This window comes from Schistocerca cancellata, chromosome 6 (genome assembly GCF_023864275.1).
Source record: "Schistocerca cancellata isolate TAMUIC-IGC-003103 chromosome 6, iqSchCanc2.1, whole genome shotgun sequence".
NCBI classification, from domain to species: Eukaryota; Metazoa; Arthropoda; class Insecta; order Orthoptera; family Acrididae; genus Schistocerca; species Schistocerca cancellata.
Window position 1 is genome coordinate 73,417,181 of NC_064631.1, and position 14,033 is coordinate 73,431,213.

At 45.7% G+C, this 14,033-nt stretch overlaps 1 protein-coding gene across 1 annotated transcript in view; it reads right to left on the reverse strand.

Annotated features, from left to right (window-relative positions):
* Window positions 1-13,681, reverse strand: part of LOC126190671 (uncharacterized) — a 54,981-nt gene extending 41,300 nt beyond the window's left edge. The window contains exon 1 of the mRNA XM_049931122.1: window positions 13,646-13,681. Coding sequence (XP_049787079.1) covers window positions 13,646-13,651 — 6 coding nt within the window. The 5' untranslated portion in view covers window positions 13,652-13,681. The remainder of the gene's footprint in view (window positions 1-13,645) is intronic.
* Between the last annotated feature and the right edge of the window lie 352 nt (window positions 13,682-14,033).

Consider the following 14,033-nt stretch of genomic DNA (forward strand, 5'->3'; position numbering starts at 1 on the left):
CAGGATTCGAACCTGCGACCGTAGCGGTCGCGCGGTTCCAGACTGAAGCGCCTAGAACCGCTCGGCCACCAGCGGCCGGCGGTGACAACCAACGTTCTATTTATGAAGCTCTTTCTTTTGAATAAATCATCCAGTTTTTCTGAAATTATAATCATCTGTTCGTCTGTACTTGTACATCACATCTACCGACTTCCGTCTCTTTCTCATAATTCCTTCGTCGTGCGTCCTTTTCGATTTATGTTTGTGTTTCTCTTTTCCTTAGAGTGTATAGAGCTACAATTGTACGAGTAGCTAAAGGGAGTGTTGTAGGGCCACTACTATTGGCAGTTTATATTAACGATCTACTTGGCGGTGGCCGAGTCTCTGTGAGGCTACTCGAGGACGAAATCGTTGTGTATACTGTAGGAAGATTGACAGTGAGAAACAGGAAGACTCGCATGGGTTTGACGAGTGGTGCATAGCCTGACAAATGACCCTAAACATAAATACATCAAAGTGTTGCGCATAAAGAGGCGAGGAGATACACTACACTTCTATCACGCTATAGGCGACAGATCACTCTAAAATCTGTGGAACAACCACATAAAAAAAACAAACCTCCTCCGTACTGGCCTTCAAGGCTCAGAGGTACCGACCGACCGCCTAGTCATCCTCAGCCTACAGGCGTCACTGGACGTTGATATGGAGGTTGCATGTGGTCAGCACACCGCTCTCCCGGTCGTTTGTCTGTTTTCGCGACCAGAGCCGCTACTTCTCGCCAAAAGCGCTTCGAAGAGCGCCAGCCAAGCCCAACAGTGCTTAACTTGGGTGACCTGACAGGAACCAGTGTAGCCGCTGCGGCAACGCCTTTGGCAACCACATAAAACGTAGGAAAAGCAGATGCCAAGCTGAGATTCGTTGACAGAATCTTACGGAAACGGAATTCGTCCAAGAAAGAAGTGGATTTTAAAACACACGTTCGACCGATCCTCGAGTACTGTTCACCCGTCTGGGACCGTAACCAGGTTGGACTAATACAAGAGACAGATGATATTCACAGATGAGCGGTGACTTTCGTCACGGCATCGTTTAGCTACTCCGTGCGAGACCGTTACGGAGGTGCTCAATGGAAGACGGTACAAGAGAGCAGTTACGTACAACGAAACCGTTTTCTGTTGAAAGCTGGAGAGCATACATTACAAGAGGAGTCGGCTAAGATTTACCTTTCCCACACATACGTTTCGCGAAATGGTCACGACGAGAAAATTAGATGCCATACGCGATTTTAGTGCTCATCATTTTCCCTACGCCATGCGCGAATAGACCAGGAAAGAGTGGAAAAGAAAGTGGTAGCAGAAGTAACCTCCACCATGTACCTTCAGTTGGTTTGCGGAGTAGAGATGTATATGTCGATCCACAAACCCTCCTGGGTATATTTGGAGCACCTATATTGGAGGAAAATTCAGCGAGTATTCTACTGCTACTTTGTATACCTTGCATTGGGATGGTGAGGATATGGTAAGAGAGATTAAGTGATGTGCAGAAGCGCGCAGACAGTAGTTTTTCCCTCGCTTGGTAAGTGAATGGAATAGGATATAAAATCGATAAAATGAGCAATATACACTCCTGGAAAAGGAAAAAAGAACACATTGACACCGGTGTGTCAGACCCACCATACTTGCTCCGGACACTGCGAGAGGGCTGTACAAGCAATGATCACACGCACGGCACAGCGGACACACCAGGAACCGCGGTGTTGGCCGTCGAATGGCGCTAGCTGCGCAGCATTTGTGCACCGCCGCCGTCAGTGTCAGCCAGTTTGCCGTGGCATACGGAGCTCCATCGCAGTCTTTAACACTGGTAGCATGCCGCGACAGCGTGGACGTGAACCGTATGTGCAGTTGACGGACTTTGAGCGAGGGCGTATAGTGGGCATGCGGGAGGCCGGGTGGACGTACCGCCGAATTGCTCAACACGTGGGGCGTGAGGTCTCCACAGTACATCGATGTTGTCGCCAGTGGTCGGCGGAAGGTGCACGTGCCCGTCGACCTGGGACCGGACCGCAGCGACGCACGGATGCACGCCAAGACCGTAGAATCCTACGCAGTGCCGTAGGGGACCGCACCGCCACTTCCCAGCAAATTAGGGACACTGTTGCTCCTGGGGTATCGGCGAGGACCATTCACAACCGTCTCCATGAAGCTGGGCTACGGTCCCGCACACCGTTAGGCCGTCTTCCGCTCACGCCCCAACATCGTGCAGCCCGCCTCCAGTAGTGTCGCGACAGGCATGAATGGAGGGACGAATGGAGACGTGTCGTCTTCAGCGATGAGAGTCGCTTCTGCCTTGGTGCCAATGATGGTCGTATGCGTGTTTGGCGCCGTGCAGGTGAGCGCCACAATCAGGACTGCATACGACCGAGGCACACAGGGCCAACACCCGGCATCATGGTGTGGGGAGCGACCTCCTACACTGGCCGTACACCACTGGTGAGCGTCGAGGGGACACTGAATAGTGCACGGTACATCCAAACCGTCATCGAACCCATCGTTCTACCTTTCCTAGACCGGCAAGGGAACTTGCTGTTCCAACAGGACAATGCACGTCCGCATGTATCCCGTGCCACCCAACGTGCTCTAGAAGGTGTAAGTCAACTACCCTGGCCAGCAAGATCTCCGGATCTGTCCCCCACTGAGCTTGTTTGGGACTGGATGAAGCGTCGTCTCACGCGGTCTGCACGTCCAGCACGAACGCTGGTCCAACTGAGGCGCCAGGTGGAAATGGCATGGCAAGCCGTTCCACAGGAGTACATCCAGCATCCCTACGATCGTCTCCATGGGAGAATAGCAGCCTGCATTGCTGCGAAAGGTGGATATACACTGTACTAGTGCCGACATTGTGCATGCTCTGTTGCCTGTGTCTATGTGCCTGTGGTTCTGTCAGTGTGATCATGTGATGTATCTGACCCCAGGAATGTGTCAATAAAGTTTCCCCTTCCTGGGACAATGAATTCACGGTGTTCTTATTTCAATTTCCAGGAGTGTAGTTTGCAATATATGTACACTTACGGAAGGGAAATTCAAGCTTGCTATTAACAGAGCTGATGTATCCTCTCGGGTACCAAACGTTGAGTGCGAAACTGAGCAATGAGAGAGTGTTTGTCCTTCCTGCCAGTACTGGCGACTCGGGCTGCTAGACGGCGGCTAGCGGGAACTACTGACGCCTCGCATCGATCTCTGTCAGCCTACGGCCAATCGTAATTGACTACTGTAGCTTGAAGCTACCGCCTGTGTTTTTTCCGTTCAAGGCAACGACAGCTGCTAGGATAAACAGATTCGGCCGTGAAATTCCTCAAGCGGCGGCTGTCGTTGGCTAGACTTTTACACTACTTGCCAATATAATTGCTACACCAAGAAGAAACGCAGATGATAAACGGGTATTCATTGGACAAATATATTATACTAGAACTGACATGTGATTACATTTTCACGCAATTTGGGTGCATAGATCCTGAGAAATCAGTACCCAGAACAACCACCTCTGGCCATAATAACGGCCTTGATACGCCTGGGCATTGAGTCAAACACAGCTTGGATGGCGTGTACATGTACAGCTGCCCATGCAGCTTCAACACGATACCACAGTTCATCGAGTTAGTGACTGGCGTATTGTGACGAGCCAGTTGCTCGGCCACCATTGACCACACGTTTTCAACTCGTGAGAGATCTGGAGAATGTGCTGGCCAGGGCAGCAGTCGAACGCTTTCTGTATCCAGAAAGGCCCGTACAGGACCTGCAACATGCGGTCGTGCAGTATCCTGCCGAACTGTAGGGTTTCGCATGAATCGAATGAAGGGTAGAGCCACGGGTCGTAACACATCTGAAATGTAACTGCCGGCAATGCAAACAAAAGGTGACCGAGACGTGTAACCAATGGCACCCCCTTACCATCATGCCGGGTGATACGCCAGTATGGCGATGACTAATACACGCTTCCAATGTGCGTTCACCGCGATGTCGCCTATAACACGGATGCGACCATCATGATGCTTTAAACAGAACCTGGATTCATCATAAAAAACGACGTTTTGCCATTCTTGCACCCAGGTTCGTCACTGAGTACACCATCGCAGGCGCTGCTGTCTGTGATGCAGCGCCAAGGGTAACCGCAGCCATGGTCTCCGACCTGATAGTCCATCCTGCTGCAAACGTCGTGGCTGCACGATCCGTTACAGCCATGCGGATAAGATGCCCGTCATCTCGACTGCTAGAGATACGAGGCCGTTGGGATCCAGCACGGCGTTCCGTATTACCCTCCTGAACCCACCGATTCCATATTCTGCTAATAGTCATTGGATCTCGACCAGCGCGAGCACTAATGTCGCGACAGGCTATAATCCGACCTTTATCATAGTCGGAAACGTGATGGTGCGCATTTCTCTTCCTTACACGAGCCATCACAACAACGTTTTACTAGGCAACGCCGGTCAACTGCTGTTTGTGTATGAGAAATCAGTTGGAAACTTTCCTCATGTCAGCACGTTGTAGGTGTCGCCACCGGCGCCACCTTGTGTGAATGCTGTGAAAAGCTAATCAGTTACATATCACAGCATCTTTTTCCTGTCGGTTAAATTTCGCGTCTGTAGCATGTCATCTTCTTGGTGTAGCAATTTTAATGGCCAGTAGTGTATGTAGCAGACACAGTGGTAGCGGCCGGGGCCCACAGTAAATACGTCCCCCCCCCTTCCCTCTTCCTCCCCCCCTACCACAACAAATTTGTGACGTCACACTACTTAGTTGTGTTGCCCAATATGCATCGCGAACGCTCGGCTACGTCCGGGGCCTGGTGGCAAACTAGTATGTCAAAGAAAAGGTACTCAAGAAAGTCCTTAGCTGTGTTACATGTTTTCTATAGCGCGAGTGCATGTAAATGCGCAGCTGCGAAGTATTAAACTGGTCTGAAGCAGTAAATCACGCACAGCTGGAGACGGTCGCTGCAGTTCGTTTAAGACCTGCAGGGTCACGTGCGGTGTGGGGCGTCACAGGGCCCGTATATCTCACTGGTTCCGAGTAACAGCAGCGGCGTGATATCACAATACAAAAAGCACTTTTGTTACCATTAACTTCCCCGGATGGGGCCTCCCGGTCAACAACGCCATACGCTCATTTCCATTACCATGCCCGCTTTGCTCTTGACATCTTCCCCTACGAAGGATACTGCATCAACACTGTATCTACATACATACTTTGCGAACTACTGTTAAGTGCGTGGCGGAGGGTACGTCCCACTGAATTTCGTATGAGTAAGAGTTGCAAAACTACCGAAGGCTCGTCAGCGTAGACTAGGGTAGTTGTCCCTCTGTTCTTGGCCACTTATGACTGCAATCGCGTTACCTGTGTGTTGTATATCTGTCGGACGTCACCTCATTTCGATTGCATTGTTCACGTATGCTATCAGTGTCTTAATAGATTCCTCTGGAAGTCAGAAGCGGTGAACCGTCTAGAAATGAGAATGTGTAAAGGACCACGAATCTGCGGAACATTTTTTGTTCTACATAGTTACCCTCTTTTCTGTTACTTAAAAATAAGCAACAAAATTGAAATTGTCTGTCCTTAAGTCAGGTTTTGTTCGAAAATTTTTGATTTGTAACGTGAAGCAGATGGATGTTACAGTAAAAATTAATCTTAAGAAAACCATACAGATTTATTACATAGCGCTAGAAAATGCAATTTCCCCCATATAAAGGTAAAATTGAAAAAAATAAAAACATTAAACAAAAACGTGTCGAACACCACTTCAGTACTTCGTCAAGCTTGTATAAAACATGTTTCTGTTATTCAACACAGTCGCACTTAGCAGTAATAACAAGGAACTCTCACCTTTTATCACGATGAACATTCTGTTGAGTACAAAATAACAATAACTATATAGATGTTTTAATGTTTGCACATATTAACTGCACTTGCATCAAAAGTAGTTGTCTTGGTTACGTAAGAGCGCAAATGTTAGGCGATCAACTAACTTTTATTTCTTATAAAATGCAATTTATATTTTGTAAGGATATAAAATACACCATGGTCTAACGCTGAACCATGTCGGTTCTAGTTATGGAAAAACCAAAGAAACAAAGTAACAAAAACAAAGAGAAGTTGTCGGCTGCCATTTTTCTGAGATATGGTCGTTTTCCTTTCACGACCAATGCTAGCAACTACTACCGATAATTCAGCCATTTACTACGTCGTTTACATCTACATCTACATCTACATTTAAACTCCGCAAGCCACACAACGGTGTGTGGCGGAGGACACTTTACGTGCCGCTGTTATTACCTCCCTTTCCTGTTTCAGTCGCGTATGGTTCACAGGGGAGAACGACTGCCAGAAAGCTTCCGTGCGCGCTCGAATCTCTCCAATTTTACATTCGTGATCTCCTCGGGAGCTATAAGTAGGGGGTACCTCTTCCAGAAACGCACCCTCTCGAAACCTGGACAGCAAGCTACACCGAGATGCAGAGCGCCTCTCTTGCAGAGTCTGCCACTTGAGTTTGCTAAACATCTCCGTAACGCTATCACGCTTACCAAACAACCCTGTGACGAAACGCGCCACTCTTCTTTGGATCGTCTCTATCTCCTCTGTCAACCCGACCTGGTACGGATCCCACACTGATGAGCAATACTCAAGCTTAGGTCGATCGAGTGTTTTGTAAGTCACCTCCTTTGTTGATGGACTACATTTTCTAAGGACTCTCCCAATGAATCTCAACCCGGCACCCGCCTTACCATCAATCAATTTTACATGATCATTTCACTTCAAATCGTTCCGTACGCATACTTCCAGATATTTTACAGTAGTAACTGCCACCAGTGTTTGTTCCGCTATCACATAATTATACAATAAAGGATCATTCTTTCTGTGTACTCGCAATACATTACAATTATGTACTGTACGAAAACTACCGAACCGTCGTGTGGTAGAGCGCAACTCTACGTATGACAAGCTCTTCCCGTTCCATTCGTGAATAGAGCTTTGGAATAATGGCTGTTTGAATGCCTCTGCACGCTTTGTAATTAGCTGAATATTGTCACCGATACGTAGGGATTGAACAACGTCTCTAAATTCTCCACTTAATACTGATTGTGGAAAAATTATGCAGCGGGGTGTAACAACTACATCTACATTCAGCAGGCCACCTTACGATGCGTGGCGGAGCTCACTTTCGGTGCCACACTACCTGTTTCGCCTTTTCTATTCCATTCGCGAACGGCGCGCGAGGAGGAGCATTGTTCGTGAAGCTCTGCATTAGCTCCAATTTCTCGGGTCTTCTAATTATGGTCATTTAGCGAGACGTACGTATACGACTGGAAGTACTCTCTCGGAATGACAGTGGTAAACCGCTCTGTGACGCGTCACGCCTCTCTCGTAGCGTCTGCTGCTGTAGTCTGTCGAATATCTCCGCAACAATCTCACACCGATAAACGATCCTGTGGCGAAACGCGACGCTCTTGCATCTCGTCTCTATTAATCCAGCCAGGTAACTGTCCCAGACTCAGGAGCAACACTCATGAATCAGTCGAACAACTGTTCTCTAAATCACTTAATTCGTGTGCGAATCACATTTCCCTTCATTTTTCCAAGAATCACGGTCTGACATGTCCTTTTCCTACTAATTGCTTTATGCGGGCATTGTCTTTTAGGTCGCTCCGAATTATTATTTATTTCTCGTTCGATCTGCCAGATACATTTTACAAAGAACAGATAAGATTAATATAAATCACATTAAACGGTTGGAACTTACAATGTGGAAACAAAATTATGTCAGTTATTACACTACAATTATGTCAGGGAAACTACATTATTATATTAAATGGAACAAACAGCACATAAATTGAAGACAATTAATTACACAGTAACATTAAGATTTTGGAGCCATTTTCTGGCATTGTCCGTTAAGTTGTGGAGCGACATCAGAGAGCCGTCTCTGAAACCCTGCTCGTGTACTTTTTTTTTCAAAATCGACCGAATTTTCAATTTTATTTCAAAGAATATCAGAAAACAGTGTAAGGTGTGAAATATTATAAAGATATTCCTTTTGATTCTTCGTTCAACTCCTCTACATGTGGATCTTCTTCTGGCTGCACTACTGCAGAAACAGGTACGGCACTTCCATTTCACAGAATTATTCTAACACACGGCACTAGAGACGCTTTGCGAGCAACTGGCGCTGTAGTTAGATGCGAAAGTAATGGAATGCAACTCACATCTTCATTGGCCGGAACTAGGTGCTGGGATTCCCGTTGCGGCTAACGATATTCACGGGAGAGGAGAGGATAATGGGAGGAGATCAATTCAGGTAACGCAAGAAGCGACCCTTGTACGAACATTTGGAACTCCAACTGCGAATCACAAACAGAATGAATATTTGAAATTATTAATAGGTGAATATATCTTTATAATTTCGCACACCTTACTCTGTTTGTTGATATTCTTTGAAATAAAATCGAAAAATTCGGTGGATTTTGAAAAAAGAAGCAAGCCCGTCGAATCTGGCTGCGAATGGGCAGTTGGGCAGTAGTGGGCGGCAGGAGAGAGTGGGAAGAAATGGGTGAAAGGGGCCGGAGGACAGAGGCAGGAAAATTATGTCGGAGCAAACGAAGATTGTTTGTTGGTTTACCAGTCACTCAACAGGTCTAAACCTTGCAAACATTAAGAGCACCCAGCGAAATAAAAAGAACTGCACTTACTGACGCGTTTCGTTAGAGATAGAACACTTCCGTTGCGACGTTCGAACGAACCATTCCGGTGCAGATGTTAAGTGACTTAAGGCAATAGCTGAAATGTGTGTTCCAACGATCCAGTCATTCCCGACCGGCCCTTCCCCCCCAAAAGGAAATCCTACAAGAGGTAGACAGTGATGAGTCAAACACTAATAATTAAAAATCGAAACAACGTTGTGAAACTTAATTATTAGCCATGAGGTACACGTATAGTTACTAACGAGTACTTAATACCGAGAAATGGCAAATTCAATATGTACTGGCGCGACCATAAAAAACTGCTATTTATATAAGCCACAACCTTTGTGTGATAACAACTAAAGTAAAGAGCAATAGGATTTATAGCAACTGTCATCATAAATTAGCTTTAAGTTCGTTAACTAAAATTCATTACTACGCAGGGAGAATATTTCACTAGAATATACAATTTTTCATGATAATATAGTTACCAGCGAAAAAAATGTTCCTATTGGAGCACAAAAAACTCGAATATATTCCTGTTTATTTAAAAGACTCTGACTGAAAAGTGGGGCACCAGCTCTCTCATTCTACCTTCCTCAGCACCTTTTAAAAATTTTGCCAAAAATTTTGGCATGCAAACGTATTTGGTTTTTTTAACAAGCGACTCTCCTCAAACTCCCAAAAGCTCCCCTATCTGTAACTCACTCACTCCCACTATTCCATCCCTGTAAGTCGCTGATACTCATTAACTCGCTCACTCATTCATTATCTCTTTGTGTCTCTCTGACATTGTCTCCTGTATCACAGCCACAGTCCCCTTCGTTCTGTCCTACTTCTACAGTCTCCTTTCCCTGTCACTACCTCCCTCTTGTTCTCTGTTACTACTACTATCTCGTTTCCTCCACCCTACTGCTGCTGTCTCTTCTCACTGTGACTGTCTGTCTCTTCGTCGTCGTCATTGCTATATACTCTGTTCTCATTATCACTCGCTCTCGCCCCCTTCCACTTTCTTTCTCTCTTTGTCTCACCCCCCCTCCCAACCCTGGCGCTATCACCTTCGCTCCTTTCCTAGCACTGTCCTGTTCCTGTCAACTATCTGCAACTGCCATTGTGTCTCTCTCCCCCTCTCACACTGCCACTCGGCCATTGTCTCCTTTGCTCCCTCTGTAGCACAACCATGAATGAGACAGCTGGCACTCCAATCGCAGTCAGTCTTTTAAAGAAAACGGGGACGTACTCACATTTTCTGTGCTCTGACGGGGGCATTTCTTCACTCGTTTCGTTCTTTTCCCTGCAGCAGCAATAAAACAAATGTAGTGGTCAAAAAAATTAGATAGTTTACTTGTCAGAAATTGAAATAACGCAGAACTAATTTTACACCCCAGACCGCATTTTCTGTGGAAAAAAATTTAGTATGTACTTCAGTACAACAACAAGGGTTTTCCAAATGATACCAGAGGCACTATACAGGATATTTCTCTGTGCCACGTTGCTCCATAAACTACGTTTTCGCCTCTGTCTCGGAAACGGATTAATATATCTAGAAAGTCAAGGTTGTTTGAGATCGGCATATTAAGAATACGTCGTAAGAATTACAGCCATTTGCTGTGCTTTGCCGACTCGGGTTCTGCTACCATAAAACAAGTTTTTGGAGTGTTTCTCCATAACGGATAAACATTTTTGAAAACAGGGAGATGGCTCTTCTAGATAAATGCCTAGATAATGTACCGTTAAAATTTGAACAGTTTTCTGCGGTTATTTAATGTGTTTTGTAGGGAGCACATTGTGCTCACGTTGGAGCGATCTAGATGCTTGTAAAACAATAAACTGGTAGCCAAGATCGCAGGAATTCTTTTTATTCCATGATTACCGGTTTCGGCGAAACTAAAGCCGCCATCATCGGATCTTAGGACACATACAGGTTATAGTTATAGGCAACTATTAATATCACCATTGCTTGCCTTGATGTTGTAAAAAGAATTTCTGTGATCTTGGCTACCAGTTTATTGCTTTACAAGGTTATTTAATATTTGATTTCACCTCGTAACGGATTTTACATGTGGAAGTTGGGTAAATTTGAATCTCTGTATTCTGGAAACAGATAAAGATATCAAGAACATTTTGAAGTTTGTTCGATATTTGTATCATAGCAATATACTGCAAAAAAGCTGTCTTAAAATAGTCGTCTGGGTTTTGGTCCGCTGGTGACGGCGAAAAATAGAAAAAAAAAACATTTTTCCGGGATTGCCGAGGAACCATCCATGAACCAACGGTGCATCCATAAGTTCCATCAAGCCCACCATAAATCACATTAAATCCAAAAAGAACCAACCGATTTGCACCGTTTGCATAAGCAGTAGGATGCTTGTAATATTCATACTTTTACTCTGTATTGTAGGATAGTTACAGGAACATGATCCTTCTGTTGAGTATAAAAATCGTCGCTTGCCCAAGGCCTATCCGAAACACTTGTCCCTACTTTTCTATCACCAATATAACTCGAGGGGGGGGAGCGGTAAATCTCGTTTTTATGGACCGGCGTTTTGGAATATATTAGGTATTCGTGCTGTCGGATGCATGCTGATAAACAGCGACTCATTTACGCAGCTGGAAGAGCAAGTAGATTATAGGTAACATCTCATATAGATTTTAGAAGCATAAGTAACGTAGAAGTGCACTGTACCGAATCAGCACGCACCTAAAGCGTAATCTTACAGTTAGCGTGTAGCTTCATCTTTTGAAAATTACGCTACTGTAAAATGACGGTTACATGCGTAATGACTTACTCATATACAGCTGATGTTGTTTTCTTGGTCATCAGTACTAAAGTAGATTTCATGCAGCGCTCCATTACTGTAGCTTTTCAACTGTTTCCTCTTTTTCAGCACACCTATCGCATCCCGTATCATCAATGCCCTGCCTTACGTACTATTATTTAGGTCTGTAATTGCAATCTTTTCCTTCTGCTATTCCTTTAATTATAGTTTGCAGCGTAATTAGTACCGGCAAGAACGATAATTCGTAAACCACTTCGATTTTAAAAATCTTTTTATATTGGTTTATTGTCCGCCACAATCATATGATATGTCTAAAGTAAATTACCCATTTTGGTCGTCATTACACATCTTCATATCATAACACGTAGCAGTAGATCATTTGCAAGCACATTAACCGCCTTTCCCACGCGGTTTTCTCAGTGTGCTTTCAATTCATTTACTGAATACTCTTATGATCTGACGATGGCTGGTGATGACCGAGTTCTTTTGAAATTTTATGTGATTGTGTTGGACAATAAACAATTTAAAAATATTAGCGTATATTTCGCTAAAGTTGCAATGTTCCTTATTTTATTTAATATTTTTATTTCATTGATTGGCCGTATTTTATTTCAACGATTGCGGTGTCAATTTTTTTTTCGTTTTTTCACGCTACATATTGATACTCCTGCTGCTTCCTATGGTAATATGCTCCACGTTATGCACAGGGGGCATAGGATATTTGCTAACGGAGGTTATTGGCGGGCCCTAATCACCCGACCGTTAGTTTACCTTAATCTGGCACATTCAACGCTACCGATTGTAATTGGCGTACTGAGATAAAAAAAGTGTGTGTGAATTCCTATGGGACCAAACAGTTGAGGTCATCGGTCCCTAGACTTACACAGTAGTTAAACTAACTTACGCTAATGACAACACACACACCCATGCCCGAGTGAGGACTCGAACCTCCGGCGGGAGTGTACTGAGATCAAGAAGTGATACATTAATATAGATAACTTTCAAAGTGCCTAACTTACTTTCCGTCATATGTTTGCCAGCTCTGTCACGCAGTTAACGACTTCAGCTGGAAACACCGCGCTTAATGGGCAATGCAGCTCTTCTACTCAATCGCTCAAGCCTCCAGGGCTGAGAAATTTTCCACTCGTGCCGTGATCCAGCGCACAGTGGCTGCGGAAACAGACGCCTCGCTCTCCCCTCCTTTCAGATAATCTACCACTGCGCCTGAACACGTCGTGAAGCCGCCAATTGGTAACCAGCCCACGGACAGCGTGGAATGATAATGCGGTACTTCGAGAACTAGCGAGCGTGCTTGGGAAAGTTAAGGGACCCGATACGTGTGAAATGCACATGGAATATTACAGCTAATCTAGTCTTTGTAGCCGGCCGGTGTGACCGTGCGGTTCTAGGCGCTTCAGTCTGGAACCGCATTACCACTACGGTCGCAGATTCGAACCCTGCCTCGGGCATGGATGTGTGTGATGTCCTTAAGTTAGTTAGGTTTAAGTAGTTCTAAGTTCTAGGCGACTGATGACCTCAGATGTTAATTCCCATAGTGCTCAGAGCCATTTGAACCATTTTGTAGACATGTTTAATACGGCCGATTGTAACTGACGTACTAAGATAAAAACGTGATCCTCTTAAATAGCTACCTCACTGCAGGCAGCTAACGACCCAAATATAGACAATGAGCTTAATAAGTAATGTTGCTGTTCTACTGAAGCATTGAAGTCTCCGGGGACGAGAAATATTGCGCTTGTGACGTGCTTCAAGACCCTGTGGCAGCGGAAACGAGAAGCTTCTCCCTCGTCTGAGATTATCCATTGTTGCGCTCGTGTACACGTCGTAGGGCCGCCAGTTCAGCTCACGGGCAGCGTAGAATGATAATGCGGGACTTCGAGAAAGCAGCGAACGTGCTTAGGTAAGTTAACGGTGAGAACACATCTGAAATGCACATCTCCTACATATCTAAACTGCACACTCCGTGTTCTGAGCTAGACGCTGACGAACGTCTGCGGGGCGCGTTCACGCTGGCGGAGAGAGTGAAAGCTAACGCTGACTGTGTGACCTCCCGGTGCGAAAGGCCGTTCCCGATACCCGACAGGCGGCAACTCCCCCGCAGAGTGCGGCGCGGCACTTTAGCGTGTCCACTCACCTTCATGGTCCCGTTGCGGCGCCGAACGACGTGCAGTGTCGCGGCCGGCGGCGGCCGGTGCCTTATATAAGGTTGCCTCCCCCTCTCCCCCTCCCCCACCCTTCCTCTCGCACTGGCAGCTGACCATGCCCCTCCCCCGCCGCCTAGTCACACAGTCGACTCCGCGAACATTAACAAGGTCGATGCCGCCTCATTCAATGTTTTCCTGCAGAAAAGCTGACGCCCCGTTTTCTGAAGAGAACTATCGCAGCTCCCTTTTAAATTTGCCTTAATACTCTTTGGCATTCCAGTCGTGAATGTCGTAGTACCACATTGCTTAGATAAATGCTGTCGTACAACTGCTTCGCCTCTCTTACAACACTACAGCGTTAGCTTGAACGCTGGACGC